We start from the raw sequence: 17,837 nt of genomic DNA on the forward strand, positions 1-17,837 counted from the left end.
TTACCACTATATCATAATCTAAAATACATATTAGGGCTTGTTTGGAAGTGTTTTTTTGGGAGAAGCACTAAATATGTGCTTCTTGCAAGAAGCACTTAAATTACTTTTCCAAGATCTACTTGGATTTTTACTAAGCTTTGTTTTAAAACATTTTTATTAAAACGTTTTTAGTTATTTTAAAAACACTTTCAAACGAGCCATATTACCCTCGTGGTTTTACCCGAAAATAGTTCCAAATGAACTCGTTCATGGGCTAGTCGACCCAGGTCTCTGACCTAACAAATTCTCCAAGTTTAATATAAGCCTTTTGTCCAACTTCTGTTGGACCGAACCCGATAGTTATACGAGGCCCAACTTAACCCCAACTCCATTGTGCCCTAAATCTAACGGATAACAATCCATGTTATCATTTTATCATTTTGACAAGTTAATCGTAGCCGTGGGTTCCACTTTAAAAGCACTGTAGGACCCCACAACTAATATAGCTAGGGTTTGCTCAGTCAGTCTCACCGAAGCCAATCCAGCTGGTTGCGCCTCTTGCTTCTTGCATTTTCCCTCTCATCCTCTCGATTCGCAGGTAGCATCGTTCAATTTCTCTGAAAATTTTAGGCCTTTCAAATAATTCATGGAAGTTTTTTGTGTTCTTCTTTAATTTATAGTTCTACCAATGCCCATAATTCATGGAAATTTGAATCGAAAGTTTAATTTTGGATCAATAATATGAAAGTTTAATTTTAGGACTTTTAGATTTTTGGGGTTTTCATAGAATTTCCGTTTGTATTTGTTGTGATTTTAATTAGTACTTGTTGCCCTGATCACTGTGGACGTGTTGGATGCTACTAACTTCCTCCGTTGGCGAAACCGAATTGCTTCCCATGAGAACATTGTGAGTAATCAAGGCTGGAGTCTCAAAGGGGTTCTGGTTTTGCCAAAACCCTAATTGGGGTTTTGGAAAGAAATACGGAGGAGCCCGAGAATTGGCACCATTGTTGTGCCATAGGCCTTTGGTTGTTGGGAGCATTTTGTGTCGCCGATTGGAGAATGTGGTTGTATTCTACCATGTTTTCGGTTTACGGGCGTCTCCTTTGAGATTTCAATTGTTTTCGTGCGCTTTGGTGATTCCAGTTTATTTTAAATTGTTTTTACAGCTTTAAGATATTTTACAACCAATTTTTGGACCTTGAAGTTGCAACAGTGCAATGGTTTCTTGCCAGCATTTTTTTTTAATTATATCAAATGGTTTTATTTTGAAGGATTTACATTTTTTTTTTTACAGTTTTAAGATCTTTTGTGATCAATTTTTGGAGTTTTTTTAATGGTAATACCACAATGATTAGTTTTTGGCGTTTGGTAAAATCATTTTTGTAGTTTAATTTTATGTGGATGCTGTATTGTTTTTCTTTATCAATGTGTGAAAATAATTTGTTTAATTCTTTTTACCTGAACGTGTTATTATTGTTTGAGATGCATGACTGAATTTATTTGAGTAATTGTAAGAAAATCTGAGGTTTTGGAGTTTTGTAGACTAGTTTGAGAAGGAACCATGTCTCATCGTAAGTTTGAGCACCCAAGACATGGCTCTTTGGGGTTTCTTCCAAGGAAAAGAGCAGCCCGCCACAGAGGAAAAGGTTTATTCTTCTTTTTCAGTTTTAACGTGCTATTTAGTAGTCTGTGTTTCTTTGAAAGGTGCAATCCAATGATATATTGACTCGCGTTTGTTCGAACTTGCTCCTGATTTTTTTTCCAATGAAAATGCACTGGCTTTTTATCTTATGTGTGTGTTACTATTGTGAAGGAGCTTTATAAGTTGCACGTAACTTGTGGACCTGTATTTTACCCATTGGTTCAGTTATATAGGAATGAGAATGCTTGGTTGGTACAAATGTCCGTGTTGCATCTCATTTTATATTATATCTAATATCTAATATTTCACATACAAGTTGTTGGTTTCTCAGTGTATATCCACAATGGAATGCTATATGTATGTTTTATCCGCTTAGATTGTAGCAGCAACAGTTGGTATTTCTATCTTAATACTGTATTTTTTTTCTGTTACTGTTCTTTATGAAACTGTTTAATCTAACTTTAGGGTTGTTTTCTCGTTGGAAAATCTGGCTTACATGATTTTGTTTATACAGTGAAAGCCTTCCCCAAAGATGATCCAACAAAAACTCCCAGATTGACTGCTTTCCTGGGATACAAAGCTGGAATGACCCATATTGTGAGAGATGTTGAAAAACCCGGGTCAAGTGAGTTGGTCTATTGTTTTACCCTAGTTTTTTAGGAAACTATTACTTTGAGGAAAACTTTGTGATAAAATTTTTTTAATAGAAATATAAGATAAAAATTAGGAGAATTATATTGATGACATTTTTCATAAGCAAAATTTTTGCATTTGCATTGTAAATTCTATAGAATACTATGATGATTTGTATGTACCAGAACAATGCTTGTGCTGATTTTTTTTTATTTTTTATGTTTCCTTGACTTAAGGTTTACGCGGTTTTTATTGATCAGTGTTCTCAAGTTATGAGCGATCTATTTTCTATTATTCTTTGTCAGTTCCCATTGAATTTTAGTACCATGTTATTTACTTGGCTTAGAAGTTGTAACCTGTTCTTTCGGTTACTTAAGTGTTGTAGTATTGCTTTGTGGCTTGTTCTTTGTGCTTGGTCTAATTATATATTATCTGTACTCCGTATTATGTTCTGAAACTAATATTTCCCTGCAGAGCTACACAAGAAAGAAACATGTGAAGCAGTTACAGTTATTGAAACACCACCAATGGTGGTTGTTGGTGTTGTTGGTTATGTGAAGACACCTCGTGGTCTCCGTTCCTTGGACACAGTTTGGGCCCAGCATCTGAGTGAGGAGGTGAAGAGGCGATTCTACAAGAACTGGTGCAAGTCAAAAAAGAAAGCATTCAGCAAGTACTCAAAAAAGTATGAGAGCGAAGATGGGAAAAAAGACATCCAGGCTCAGTTGGAGAAAATGAAGAAATATTGCACTGTGATTCGTGTTTTAGCCCACACCCAGGTAAATTATATTGGTTTGTTTTCTGAACAGAAAAAAAGTATGTGATTACTGAAGGTGTTAAGTAAAACAGTTACCCTGTTTGCTGCCATTCCGATGTTCTATTGCTAAACTTTTACCTAGAATTTAATCTAATCTTCTTTTTTTGGCTTATCTTTTGCAGATTAGGAAAATGAAGGGATTGAAGCAGAAGAAAGCCCATCTGATGGAGATTCAAGTGAATGGTGGGGACATTGCAAAGAAGGTTGACTATGCTTATAGCATGTTTGAGAAGCAGGTTCCTGTTGATGCTGTTTTCCAGAAAGATGAGATGATTGACATTATTGGGGTTACTAAGGGGAAGGGTTATGAGGGTGTGGTGACTCGATGGGGCGTCACCCGTCTTCCACGTAAGACCCATCGTGGTCTACGTAAAGTAGCCTGTATTGGTGCCTGGCATCCAGCTAGGGTGTCGTTTACTGTTGCCAGGGCTGGGCAGAATGGTTACCACCATCGTACTGAGATGAACAAGAAGATTTACAAGCTCGGAAAGGCTGATCAAGAGTCGCACTCTGCAATGACTGAATTTGACAGGTTGGTGCCTCTTCCTTTGTAATTTTCTTCTTCGTTTGACTTCACTGGGATCGAATTTGCATCATTGGTTTACTTGTACGTGTTGGAAATTGGGTTTAACATGAACTTTTACTGATGATATTAAAATGTTTTTATGTTCAGGACTGAGAAGGATATTACCCCGATGGGAGGTTTCCCACACTACGGTGAAGTGAAGCAGGATTACCTTCTAATGAAAGGCTGCTGCGTGGGTCCTAAAAAGCGCGTTGTTACTTTGAGGCAGACGCTTCTGAAGCAAACATCTAGGGTTGCTCTGGAGGACATTAAGCTCAAGTTCATTGATACATCGTCCAAATTTGGTCACGGTCGCTTCCAGACTACCCAAGAGAAGGCGAGGTACTACGGGCGGCTCAAGGCTTAATCTGGCAATGGTGATCGATCCACAGTAATCCCCATTTTCTTTCATTCGTTGCTTGCTAGTTATTCGGACATTTTTATGTTTCTGGTTTGGATTGCAAGTTTTGCCTGCTTCCAGTTTTGTGACAGAGTTTTATCGGATTCTTTCGTTGTTTTCCCGGCTAATTAAGCCCGAGAAGTGATCGTTTTGCTGTTTCTATCGCTTTAGCTCGTGATTCTTTCTATTCCTGTTCAAGCTTATTGCACAAGAAGATTTCGATGAGAGTGTTTTGGATTAATTCTTAGTAATAATGCGAATGGATTTTGAAAAAATACTTAAATTCTTTCTGCGAAAAGCACTTTTAACAAAAGGGTTTTTAATACTTCCAAACGAGTAAATACTTCTGACAATTTTTTGTGCTTATCCACCCAGACACCGCTCCGTTGTTAATTATATTAATCTCATGATCCGAATTGGTAAATTTTCAAGTTCTTCCGATACGTTAATAGAAAATTGTTAAAATCGATTAGCCGTTTGATTATTATTGTGAAAGGGACCCACACATTTGTAGAAAGTTTTAGGTTAATGTTTTATCACAGCCCACATACGTATATGTTGACCCGGAAAAAAAAGTAAAAATAAATAAAATAATGCAAAAGTAGAGCATGTGAAGTGGCAAAAACTGGTAGTACATATTTGTCTGTCTCCTCCTTGAGGGGTTCCAAAATCAAATCCAAAACAAAAACAGCAGTCAGACGGTGAGACCATGTTGAACAATGAGAATAGCGTGTCGGAGGCCACGAACAAGAGAGACAATATTGGTGTGGTTAGGAGTAGGTCGTTGATCCGAATTATTTACCGTGCCTTACTTTGATTGTGCATTATGTAGTGTTCTCACGTGATGGCAAGCTTTAAATAAAGAGAAAAATATTTGCTGGCAAGAAATTAAGTGAAAATGTTCTCTATTTAAAGTGTTGAGAAACATAAGATATTGAGTTACAATCTAAGACCATCTCCAACCTTTGGGCTAAAAGCCAAATTTTTTAGCCCGGAAATTTTGGTTTTTAGCCCGGAAACATCTTTTCTGTTCCAACACTTCTGACCTAAAATTTTAGCCCGGAATTATTAAAGAATGAATTTAGGCTAATTTTTTTCTTAAATCAATTTTTCTTAATAAAAAATAAATATGTAGACTATTGTAAATTAATTTTATGAACATTTTAATCTAAAAAAAATTTAAATTCCGATAAATATTGAAAAATCATTAAATTTTTCACAAAGCAAGCTTTCAACTTTCACCAACTGTTCATCTTTCACCAACCATTCAACTCCAAACTTTCAACTTTCACCAACCATTCAACACCAAACTTTCAACTTTCAACGCCAAGCATAAGAAACATCTTCCTCACAGGTCCAATTACTACCTCTAACATGCTCTCTTGGCATGTTGAACAATTTGGGAAAGGAAAGAAATGGTAGAAAGATAAATTGGAAGAATTGTTGGAGAAATTTGAGTTTTGTGTGAATATTTGAACAAATACATAGGTATTTATAGAGTTTTTGGGTAAATTTTGTGTTAAATAAATTTATTTAATTATTTTAGTTGTTGGATTTTAATTTGGGCCGTTAGATCTTTTTTTTACCGTTAGATTTGAGTATATTAAATCTCAACCGTTGGATTCAATGTATTTTAAAATAACATATTTTTCAAAAATAAAATTTGAATCTGGACCGTTGGATCAACCAACGGTCCTTAAACGATGGCCGTCATATGCGGAAAAGAGCCGTTGGGCTCGGGCAAGTGGCCGACATGGCCCTGACGCTGGGGTCCCACGCTGTCGGGACGTGATGGCAAGCAGCCCGAGTGGGGGGCGTCAGCGAGTGACCGGGCCGAGACTAGCCCAAAATCATGCGAGTCCACGCGTGTTTGGGGGGGATTTGGCCCAGCTTTAGCATTTGGCTTTTAGCCCAATGTTTTAGCTTGGGTTGGATGGTGTTTGGGGGGAAATTTTGGGGGAAATTTGGCAAATAGCCCAGGGTTAGAGTTGATCTAAATCCATTGTTTGACAATATTGGTCAAGTTATTGGATTTTTTTTTTTTTTTTGTATGTGTGTGGATTGGCATAAGATAAAAATATTAAAAATATTAAAAATATGAAAGAGTACCAGTCTAGATAGGCTTTCACATCAGTCTCAGACATGGTGATGGCCTTGTTGATAAAAGGCTTGCACTCAATGGCCAAGGCTACCCCTCTCTTCCTTATTTTTCTCAGCATTTTATTTTTTATTTTTTATTTTAACAATTTATTATTATTAAAGGGCATAATGGATTCAAAATTATTATAATACTTAAAAAATGAGAGAGTTTCGAACTTGAGACGCATGGATGAAAACTTAACACTCTATCTACTAGAATATTGAACCACATGCTTGATTCGTTTTCTAAATTCCCCCCTCCCCCTCCCTCCCCTTTTTTTTGCAAATTGGCTTGCGAAATGTGTAAAAAAGAAGAAAATTGCATGGGAAAATCATATCTCTACACATTTAGCTGTTTTACTCATGTTGATTTAAAATATAAGATTTCAATATTAAGCTCCATCATACAATGAAATACTGTAATGATATTTTAATCTATAAGACCATACTATAAGGCTCGACTTTGGAGTCAACATGGTCCTTTACTTTAAAACTTAGGAAAACTAACGAAAAGTCCAAAAAAACCTTCCATTTTAATGAAAAGTCATTTTTAAAGGTATAGTAAATAGTACCAGCGAAATGTATAAATGTAGTTTTTCGTTAAAAGTGAACAGTACCAGAAATGTTTTGTTAAAACTCCCTTCAAACTTTGCTGAGTTTTGGTGGTTTTTCTTTGTAAAACAGCTATATGAGTTCAATTTTTTTTAATTTAAAAAAAATAAAAAAGGAGCGGAATGCGTTTGAAATTATTACAATAATTTAGAGGAGGAAGAAGTTTTGAACCTGAAACGCATAGCTGGAAAGCCAACACTCTATTTACTAGGATATTGGATCACATACTTGATTTGTTTTCTAAATTCCCCCCCTTTTTGTGTAAATCGGCTTGCGAAATGTGTAAAAAAGAAGAAAACGGCATGCGAAAATCACTATTCTTTATATTTTGCTATCTTACTCTTGTCTAATCTGAATTTAAGATTTCAATAATAAATTCTATCGTCCAATGAAATACTATAATGATATTTTTATTCATAAGACCACGCTACACGGCTCCACTTTGGTGAGTCAACAGGGCCCTTTACTTTAAAACTTTGCTTTGAGTTTTGGTGGGTTTTTCTTTGTAAAGAATTCAGGTAATTGGCTCTAGTGATTCTGACAAAAGTCTCAAAAGGGCATCTTTTATTTATAAAAGTATGTATATGAGGAACAATTTGATGTGGTCTACATGTCACCTCCTCCTTTTTGTAGCTTTGTTTTTTTATGCATGCTAATTGCTATTGCTACCCCTATTGCCCCATTTTCTTTCTTCTGTTGAATCATTCCTTTCTCGTTGGAATAAAATCCACTACAAATTTTCGTGTTCGGAATTTAGAGATTGAGATATCTAAACCGTTTTAGAGAGAGAAGATTTAGATTATTCAAGTTTTTTAATTTTTATGCAACGGGCTATTGAAATTGATTATTCCTAAAATTAAAATTAAGTGATTCGAATTTCTCCGCCTGTACACTTTGATCGATCTGAAGTAGATTTCAATACTTCCTCAACTGCTGGTACAGTACAGCTATGATTGATTCTATCTCTCTCTCTCTCTAGATTTCCCACCTTATTTTTTTCATTTAAATTTTTATTTTTTGGTATTTTCTTATTAAGATTTAATACACACCTTGCACCTGCAGCAGCCTTTAGTTAGTTTTAATAATCTTTAGCAGCTTTTTCTTTTTTATGTCTTTATTTTTTTGCTCTTTCTTTTTATTTAGTGGGTAATTATTGGAGATTATGTGAGATATTGTTCACCTTTCCATGATTACACTCCAATGCTAATGTTGGATTTGAAATCTTTGTGACTTTTAACCCAAAAGTTTAAAATTAGGTTCCACAAATTGAGTAGTTTCCCAACTCTAATCTTTTATTTGTTCTAGATTATAATTATAAACTATGAAGATATGGAGTAGTTGAAATTAACGGAATATTTGACGCAAAATAGAGTGTAACTGTGCTTTATAATTCATACAACCGACCCTACTTAATAGGATAAAGTTTAATTGTTGTTATAGTTATAAATTTGGAATGATCATGTTTGTGCATGTTGGTTAAGCACTTGATGCATATAATCTTTTACTCATTGGTAATTTATGTAAAGAAAATGTAGTAAATTATGCCAAGAATGGCTAAGAAATCATAACTTGTGCTAATTTCCACCAAATGGCAGATGGACTCATGTGGGTTAATGAGTAGGTTTAGAAATACAAATTGTGACCTAAATGAACTTTTTTTAGAACAATGTTTGACTCCTTACGTTAAAAAGTCATTCTTCTTTCTCTTAGAATCATTCAGTCTCCTTTTCATCGTCATCTAAACATCATCTCTAGAAAATTCATTTGATTTAGAGACTATTTAGTCATCCATAAGAATCAAACAAATTGATTTAGAGATTTATTTACCATAATCGTCGATTTGTTTGACACATATAAATAGCTAAACAGACTTCAAAATGAATGATTTTTTTTCTTCTAGAGATGATATTTAGATGATGATAAAGAGAATAAGTGGTTTTGATTATGACGATTGTATGGTGAAACGATATCATATAATCATTAAAGAATGAACGACTTCTCACATGTAAGAAGCCAAGTATTTTTTTTTGTATGCTAATGATATTCTAGTCTAATTTAAGCTATGAGGAAAATAAATTGAACTTGGTGCAGTAGTAATGTAGCTAACTTGATTGCGTCCAGATTTTATTACCCTAATTAAATGAAGTTTAGCACTTAAAAAAAGTTGTCAACTTTTAAAAAGCACCAAAGGGAGCGTTGTTTTTGGCTAGACAGACAGGGAGGCCCATTCTTTTGATTTCTTTAAGTTTGCTTCTTCAGACAAGGTATAGTATCCATTAAGCTAGGCATCAAAGATCATGAAGAAAAACATGAAAAGATGTACTACCAATTGCCAAAGCCAAAGGGATTATCATATAACTTTGTCTTTACATTTTCTGTGGCATTGGAGGATATTATAAAGCTATATAGCTGGGTGAGAGCTGTTTTCTTCTAAATAATGCAATCAGAAGTGTGTGTGGGTAACTTGTTCTTCTGTGGCAGCTAGTTAAGCTATCGGATCGGAGACGATGATCACGGTTGCTGCTGTATCTGTGGAGCAGAAACAATGGATTTACTGCTTCTAAGACCAGGTTAGTCCTTAAACATGTAGATTTTATGTCATTGCAGTGCTGATTATGTTCCTAATAGCGTCCGAAATTTTTTCACTCTTTCGGTTGATCCCATTGGAACTTTTAGGTCTGTTGAAAATGTTGTTGAAGTGATTTTTTTATACAAGCAGGATTCACTGAATTAATTCAGTCCATTTAACTTAATTCAGTGATTATGTTGTTTTGTGCATTTTCTGTAATGTGTTTAGTTAAATGAATTAGAGTACTCGACCAAAAACCCAATGCTGCAACCTGAAAATGCATAAATGTTGCCCCAATTTCAATGCAGTAAGCTGTTTCTTTTGCTGCAGACTTGGGCGTATCCAAGTTGGCTTGAGCAATTCGCTCCCCCCTCTGCTTGCAAGTCCAAATTCCCCACCTCGTAGTTTTAGATAAATTTAGTATAGATTATCGCTCCAAACACTTGTTTGGTTTAGAATTTTCAACAGAAGAAATCCTTTATGTCTTCTGAATTATGCAACGTAAATTGAGTGGCAGATACATTTAAAGTTGTTGATTTTGGAATTTTTTCCAATTTTCGGGTTTTCGTTTATTCATGTTGATTTCAGCAGAGTATTGGTTTTCATGTGTTCCTTTTCAGCTTGAGGTTGAAGTGTTCAAAATGTATGTGCAAAGACAAACATACAGAAGAAGAAATATTAGCTGCAATAAGCATACATTTGATTTCTCTCGTTAATTAGTTCGTAGCTTATCCATACCAAATACCCGAAATCAGCTGCTTTGTAGAGGGGAGAGGAAAGCAAAAGCCTAGTGACCGGAGACTATGAACGAGACTGGTTCTGAAAGACCAAAGCCATGGAACATATACTACACAAGTTCAGACCCTTCTTCTTCTCAATCAGGAATTGATCGACAAGTGCAATGGAAGGGCTCCGGGACATCGAGCATGAGTGCCATTTCTTACGGTTTTGTAGCCACGGCTATCTTGATTTCCATGTTTCTTATCATGGCTATCTTTGAACATTTGTTTAAGCCAAGTCCTAATTCTTTTTCCACGCCTCAAGCTCTCACTCATCATGCATCTCCCGAGTCCGGACATTTTGACAAGCATGGAAGAATTATTCCACAAACAGTAAGTTTGTTTCTACTTGGTATATATTGTTCTCGAAAGAAGGCGACTACATGTACTTGTTTGAGCTAGCTGATCATAATTTGTTCATCGATGTCACAGGTTTCAACGTCGTATGCGCCAGATTTCTCAGTAGTGATGCCGGGAGAGCAGTGTCCGACCTACATTGCACAACCAGCTCCTCTGCCGAGGTGCTCCAGGGAAGGGATTTATTGGCCTTCCCATGAACATAATAAATTTGTACTTCCTCGTTAGGATGGTTGTAGATGATACTTTCCCTGCGGCATTATATTATAACAACTGGAGAGGCTGTTTGTATATCAATTTCCTGCCTGCGAATAACTACTGTCCATCACCACATAACAGCAGTTGACTACTTTGAAACGTCGTCAAGAATCCGATCTTTCTTACTGTATTTTGTGTTTTCCTTTCTGGTGAGGGAGTGAGATGCATAAAAAACTCCCATGGTTAAGAACTACGTCAAGTGCATGACTACAGATGGATATTTTCTGTGAGTTGCACAGAGTCCTATTTACAAAGAAAATTAAGGAAAGTTCAATTTTGTACGACTCCATTGACATTAGAAAATAGAACTGCAAACATTCACTACCCCTCGGGGGAGGGGTGATTCTAACACATGACGTTAGGTACAACCATGCAAGATTTTAATCGTTTTAACTACGTACAAGTCTCTTACATCTGGATCATTGTTATAGCTTCAATAAAATCCCTGAAATGATGAATGGATTTCAGGGTCTAATTTCGGGTTTCTAGTCGCTGATGCTTGTTCTAGATTATTACAGAACTTCAGAAAAATGTGTAGCAGCGGGTCACCACTTTATCGACATTGCTCCATTAACAAAATCCTGCCTAGCGATCATGTGTAAAGATTCAGAACAAAAATAAGCAAACAAATATTATGCTACGTAGTCGTAACATTGATACATATGATAGGATTTTTAGTACCTACGTAAAGAATGTTAAAATCACACAAAATACTTGCAGAAGTATGAGGTTGTTGTAGTATATATGCTCATGCAAGGTCGTTCTCCACAAGGACTATTTAAATAATTTATGTAAAACCAATTCCTAATTAATTACTTGAAACTGAAAATTGAGAAATATGATTTGAAAATTAGGTAATATTAAAAACGATTTTTTTTTTAAAAACAAATAATAAATTTGGCCAAAGTTAAAAAGATTAAAGAAAGGAGTATTAAAAAAAAATAATAATAAAAGCATTAGGGTTCCGCTATCATCCTAGCAATCCTATGTATTTTTACTAATTACTTATGATCTACACTTGCAACTTTGAAGGTTAGATTTTCCTAATATATACCCTACTTGGAACCTCCAACATAGAACGTACATCTAACATGCAACTCATCCGGACGTTTAGATCAAATATGAATATGAGAGACTCATTATGTTTTGTGAAAACCCTTTGAAAAACCATGCACCCTTAAAACGTGGTGTTTATCTTAAGTGAAATTACAATTATTAATCACGAGAAGCCAGCGTCAATTTCAGGGAACCTTCCAACCAAAATTGCATCAAATTACTTTTTTAAAGATCTTAATGGTGATCTAGCATTAAGACAATTAAATAGTTCAAAACAGTAATCAATAATTCAAAGCATGCATGCATTCAATCACAAGCAATCAAATAAAAATTATATATTCATACTAAGGCTCAAGGCTTCGCCCTAGCAAAACAGATTAGTTACACATATTCATAATTAAAATCATAGAAAATATTATTAAAAAGAAAAAGATCGAAAACACCTTAAGGTAAAAGTCTGAAATTCTTCAAGAACCCTAACCAATTTCCTATCTCCAAAGTCGCGTAAGAGAAGAAGAAGAAAACTAAGGTAAAAACCTTATATCGCTCTACAAAATCTAACCAATAATCCCCTAATATAAGTCTTTGGATCCAACTAGGAAACCAAATAATAATAAAATATACTATAAAATAAAATCCTAATTAAGCTAGGAGAATCTGCAAGAACTGTCCAGCCACGTTTTATCCTTAAATCTCCTTCCAATCTGGCCCATGAAAACTTATTTTAAAGATTGGAAGACATATTCTTTTAAAGATTGGAACATTTTGAACACATCTCCAAAAGGGGCTAAATCCAAAATAGGTCATCTTGTGCTCCAAAACTTGCAATCAAAACGACACTTTTCCAGCATCGCGCACTGCTCCTTTATTTTATAGCCTGACAATAACCGCTTGTTGGAAAAATCTGATATTTTGACACGATCAAGCTAAGCGACTCACGAACATCCTCCAATTGGAATTACTCCAAAATTCATTGATTTGATTACGTTTTTCCCCAGAAGAAGTCGAAAGTCCTATATTGAAAATACAATTTAAAGTATCAAAATTCTTCCAAAATAATAACCAAAATAAACTAAGATTAAGATAAAAGACATAATATAAAATCCACTCATCAACCTACTTAAATATCCAAATAAAAGCTCAGTTACCAGAAGAGGTGGATGATGAGATTGGTAGAGTTCACACGTTATAATTTGTAACGATCTGAAAGCGTCATGGATCCAGAGATGTCAAGATTCTCCATAGGTCTTTTGAAGAGGAAGTCTGGCAGTGTTTTTAGCTTAGGGCAGGCATGAATTCCTAATTTTCTAGGGAAGAAAGGCTTCGCATGATTACTGTGAGTTCACAATGGTCTTTCTTCCACCCTTCCATGCCTTCCCACTCTTCTCACTCCGACATTTCATAAAAGCTCAGTTCTTTCAGTTTCGGCAACAATGAGGAGGATGAATTGAATGATGTTTGATCTTGTATCCCAAGAATTCAACACCAACCCTCCTCACTCTTTCCATCCATCGCAGGGTTAGTCTTTCAAGGGACGGCAATTTCCCAAGAGGAGACAAAAGTTCACACTCATCCCTAGCACTTAAGAGTAAGGATTCTCAAATTGTGCAAAGACGCCATCCAAAAATGTACAAAGATTCCAAATCTTCGTGCGGTCGCAAGATGTCTACAGCAGTGTTTTCCCTCTGCATGTTGTCCTCAACTCGAGAAATAAGGCTGAGATGAAACAGTTGCTTTTTATCCCATAGTTGTGCTTTCTCAACTTCACTCACATCTTCCACATCCCCGGGGAAAGTAACGGTGAGCCTCCCCTCAAGGTTCAACGTTCTCAGATCCGCAAATTGAAATGCTTTCTCGTGGTCACCACTGAACGCATCCAGTGTTTGGAGACTTGTTAATCTCCCTAACCCCTTTGGCAAGTAAGCCAGAGCTGCACATCCCTCGACGTATAGATGCGTTAAGTTGATCAACTTCCCCATGTTATCTGGTAGTTTTCGAAGTGCATAACATCGCTTGAGGCGCAAGGTATACAAATTGTACAAATCGTGGATACTGTCAGGTAATATCTCCAACTCAATCAAGGTTCTTAAAAACGCTAGGCGCTAGTCGAGCGGTGGACATGGGCCTACCACCTAGGCGCCTAGGCGGATTTATGTAAATTTATTATATATCTTGTAAATAAGTGCTTAGTTACACTAAAAAAAAACTATACTTGTATGTATCCCCTTAAAAGTTCTCCAATCATTTCACAATTGGATGAATTTGTAGTCAATCCATCATTTACAAATTAGGTACACCATTTTCATAAGTGCCACTATGAAACTAAAAAATAAAAAAACACACAATTTATTAAAAATTATATGCATATGTGTGTGTGTGTGATTATATTAAGTAAAAAAAAAAAACATTATCCCAATAATTTATATAAATATATAACACACATATATATATGTATATAATGTAGGTATATTCCAAGCTGTTTGAAATGATAAAAACCCCACGTAGAAGTGGGTGGTTGTGGAGCCAAAAATATTCACTAGGCGACACGTGGACTTTTGACAAAACTACCCTTGAGGCCTACCGGGATTCCTACGCCCAAGCAGCAGGCAATTATCCCTCAACCAAGTCAAAAATACCCAAAATAGGTATCAACTTAAAACCTAATTTATTCATATATTTCCCATTTCATTATTTAGCTAATCAATTAGCTAAATAATATACTTATTCCTTTCATATTTCCTAAAATCATAATAATTGACTAATTAAGGGATTAATTACCTAATCAATCCCTTAATTATCAATTGAAACACCCATCCAAACCTAAAACTACTAAAGTGGCCGGCCAATCCCATCAAGAAAAGTAAACCATCTTATTCACCACCTTTTCCACTATTTTCCCTTTTTAATTACCCTAATTAACTAGCCAATTAATTCCAAAAACCACCAAAACATTCATTTTATGTTTAAATAGCCAAATAAATTGGCTAATTAAACCTAAATCAAACACAAAAACCCTAGCTAGGCCGGTCACCCCTATCCCTATAAATAGATTCCCATTTTCACCAAAAGATAGTTCCAACACTTTGGCAAAAATCCCAAAATTCTTTAAACACTATTTCTCTCTAAATTCTAACTTTGGCATCAGAGGTTCTTCAGCCAAAGCCCCCCCCTTCATCGTGGGTGCGTGAGGCTCTTGGCCTTAACCTAAGGTGTTAATTGTTTTGTAGGTGCAAAATTGTCCAAGATCAAGGAGGAAGAAATTTGCATCCACAGTGGTTATTAAAGATTAAAAACCAAATAACATCCCATCCCTTCTTCAAAAAACAAATAAAAAATAAAAAAAAATAAAATCCCATCCCATCCCATATGTGTTTCTGACCCCTGCACCCTAACACTGTCGCACCACCCAAGATTTCCAATATGACCTGAATTGTCTGCCCTACCTATCCCATACCCTTCTCATCCCCTTTTATTTCTGTGTTCATGGTTAAGCCACGTCAACATTTTATATTCCCATTACTTTTTGTCTTATTATTTCTATTAAAAAATCAATATAAAATGTTGACGTGGCTTAACCGTAACCACATAAATAGAAGGGGATGGGAAGGGGATGAGATGGGGAAGGGCAGACAATCCAGGTCCTTTCCAATAAACTCCACATAAAGGTAGTGTGTGGTTATTAAAGATTTATAACCAAATAATATCACATCCCATCTGTGTTTCTGTTCCCTCCACCCTAACTATGTCACGCTACCCAAGATTTCCAAAGCCCATATCATTATCACACCCTTTGGAAAATGGAACACTCTTCCCATTTGAGTTTTTCCGTTTCTTCTGCTTCTTCCTTTAGTCATCAGAACGTCGAACTGGATCTCAAATCCAAATCGCGCTGCCATGGATTAATACCTTAAAAGTTAAGAGTTTCTCTCTTTTTGCATTTTCTCTTTCCTCTTCTACTCACAAACGGTGAGCAGCAAAATTTCAATCGAGGCTCCACTTTGAGATTCGGCGTTGCAAATCCTACGTAAGAGTTGCAGAGCCACCTAGACAGCCGCTAAGAATCGCCTAGACCGCCTAGGGCTCCTAGGCGTGAGCAGCAAAATTTCAATCGAGGCTCCACTTTGAGATTCGGCGTTGCAAATCCTACGTAAGAGTTGCAGAGCCACCTAGACAACCGCTAAGAATCGCCCAGACCGCCTAGGGCTCCTAGGTAGCGCCTAGGTAGCCGCCTAAATCTTCCCCACCTTACATGAACGTTTCAGCCTAAATCGGGTCGGGACTCCTCCACCGAGGGCCTAGGCGGCCGCCTAGACCGATTTTTTAGAACACTGAACCCAATATTAACACACAAATCAATATGCCTCAAGTGTACCAAATCACCAATCTCCTCAGGGAGTTCTTTGATGGAATTACCACTCAAATTTAATGTCCTCAGACCCTTCAATTGTGAAATAAAACCCAAGTCTACTGTTGAAATTCTTAACCGAGAAGCTCTGAGAGTACTATGTTCTTGCAACTGTGAGAGGAGATCGAAGGTGGACGTTGGCCATAAGGTACAAATGTTAAGGTCAAATGGCAAACCTTATCACCCAACACCTCTATTTCGTTCTTACCACCCTTAGCTTCCGTAATCAAGCATTCGTTCTTGGTGAGAAATTGCACAAAGTCATGCACGATATCATGCATTTTGCAACTTATAACTTTACCACTATCACGGTCCTTCTTAAAATCTTGGAAAAAAGACCGCACAGCTAAGTTATCAAAAAAATGTGTTACCAAGTATTCCTTTATCTATATTCTCATTCCAGTTAAGATAATCTTGTGCCATCCACAAAGTAATCAAATAATCTTTGTCAAATACCTAACCCTTTAGAAAAATAGCACAAAATAAAAGGCAACATTTGATTGTTGGTGTCAAATCATAATAACTTAATAAGAGTGGTTGGAACACTTCTTGCTCGAACGCTGCTAGCTCCCATATCTTACTATTTAAAACATCATTTCATTCTTCCTTCATTCTCTTAACATGCATGAGACTACCTAAAGCCTTTGCAGCAAGAGGCAAAACCTTACACTTCTTTACAATATCCTTGCTTATATCTCCAAACAAGTTAGACTCACCCACTTCCTATCAGAAAATGTCATGTCATGTCATTGAAGATTGACAAACAATTATGTTCACTCAACTCTTCCAAATTGATCATGTGCGTGGTTGCTCTCATCATACTTGCAACCTTTTGTTTTCAAGTAATCACCAATATTCTACTACCTTTAGCACCACTTTGCATTAGCGGTAGTTTTAAATTGTCCCACTTCTTACGGTCTTCTGTTTAGACCTCATCTAAGATAAGCAGAAACATTTTGCCCTTGATGGATCTAGACTTACATTGCAAGACATGGTCCAACTCATTTGAACTTGGGGTCTTGTTACCACAAATGGCATTGGCAATCTTAATCTCATCAAACATATCCTTTTCAAATTCCCGACCAAATATCTTAGATATATCGACAAAAGACGATGTTTTCTGCTGTTGAGGTTGTTGAATGACTCTTTCTGTGTGTTGAAAATTATACATTTCTCTTTGCTTAGCAATCACAGTTAACCTATCACTTAAATCTTTGATCTTGAGAGCAATGTCATGCCGGAAAATACCCAACCCCAACTTACATGGCCAAAACAAAAGCAACGGGAAGAAATAGAGAAGCATACCTTCTTAGGTTCTCTTTCTTGCTTGTCAACTTAATGTTTCAGAATTTCAGTGTTCCACTCGTCCAGCACGTCCCCCATTTCGTAGGGTATTTGCTTCAGCTTGTCCAACCAGCCTCTGACGCTGGCCTCCTTTACTTGCCTTTGCTCTGCATCCTCCAGCTTGAATATCACTGAGATTGCTAGTGAAATCTTCAACTTCTTTCTCGACGTTCAAGATTAATTTAAGCTCTCCTTCGATGTATCGATAAGTTGCTGAAGCCAACCGTTGTAGCAGCATGGAGACGAGCGCATCCGCCATTTTCGCGTAAGAAGAAAGAA

General features: G+C 36.3%; 2 protein-coding genes across 5 annotated transcripts; both read left to right on the forward strand.

Moving 5' to 3' along the window:
• The first annotated feature begins 457 nt into the window (after window positions 1-457).
• Window positions 458-4,199, forward strand: LOC126605526 (60S ribosomal protein L3-2). 2 transcript variants are annotated; one of them, XM_050272940.1, is made up of 6 exons: window positions 458-577; window positions 1,525-1,628; window positions 2,139-2,249; window positions 2,732-3,036; window positions 3,197-3,606; window positions 3,748-4,199. In XM_050272940.1, the coding sequence occupies exons 2-6, from the start codon at window positions 1,544-1,546 to the stop codon at window positions 4,004-4,006; spliced, it is 1,170 nt and encodes a 389-aa protein (XP_050128897.1). In that variant the 5' UTR covers window positions 458-577; window positions 1,525-1,543; the 3' UTR covers window positions 4,007-4,199. The 2 variants fall into 2 exon arrangements, with proteins under 2 accessions (XP_050128897.1, XP_050128898.1); XM_050272941.1 differs by lacking the exon at window positions 2,139-2,249.
• Window positions 4,200-9,035: 4,836 nt separating this feature from the next.
• LOC126601632 (uncharacterized) lies at window positions 9,036-11,034 on the forward strand. Of its 3 annotated transcripts, none has more exons than XM_050268365.1 (4): window positions 9,036-9,054; window positions 9,272-9,360; window positions 9,980-10,471; window positions 10,571-11,034. In XM_050268365.1, exons 3-4 carry the CDS (start codon window positions 10,163-10,165, stop codon window positions 10,721-10,723), a joined length of 462 nt encoding a protein of 153 aa, XP_050124322.1. In that variant the 5' UTR covers window positions 9,036-9,054; window positions 9,272-9,360; window positions 9,980-10,162; the 3' UTR covers window positions 10,724-11,034. The 3 variants fall into 3 exon arrangements, with proteins under 3 accessions (XP_050124322.1, XP_050124323.1, XP_050124321.1); XM_050268364.1 differs by lacking the exon at window positions 9,036-9,054 and adding an exon at window positions 9,068-9,203; XM_050268366.1 differs by lacking the exon at window positions 9,036-9,054 and having other exon boundaries at window positions 9,067-9,360; window positions 10,080-10,471.
• The last annotated feature ends 6,803 nt before the right edge of the window (window positions 11,035-17,837 follow it).

Source organism: Malus sylvestris, chromosome 15 (assembly GCF_916048215.2).
Source record: "Malus sylvestris chromosome 15, drMalSylv7.2, whole genome shotgun sequence".
Taxonomy (NCBI): domain Eukaryota; kingdom Viridiplantae; phylum Streptophyta; class Magnoliopsida; order Rosales; family Rosaceae; genus Malus; species Malus sylvestris.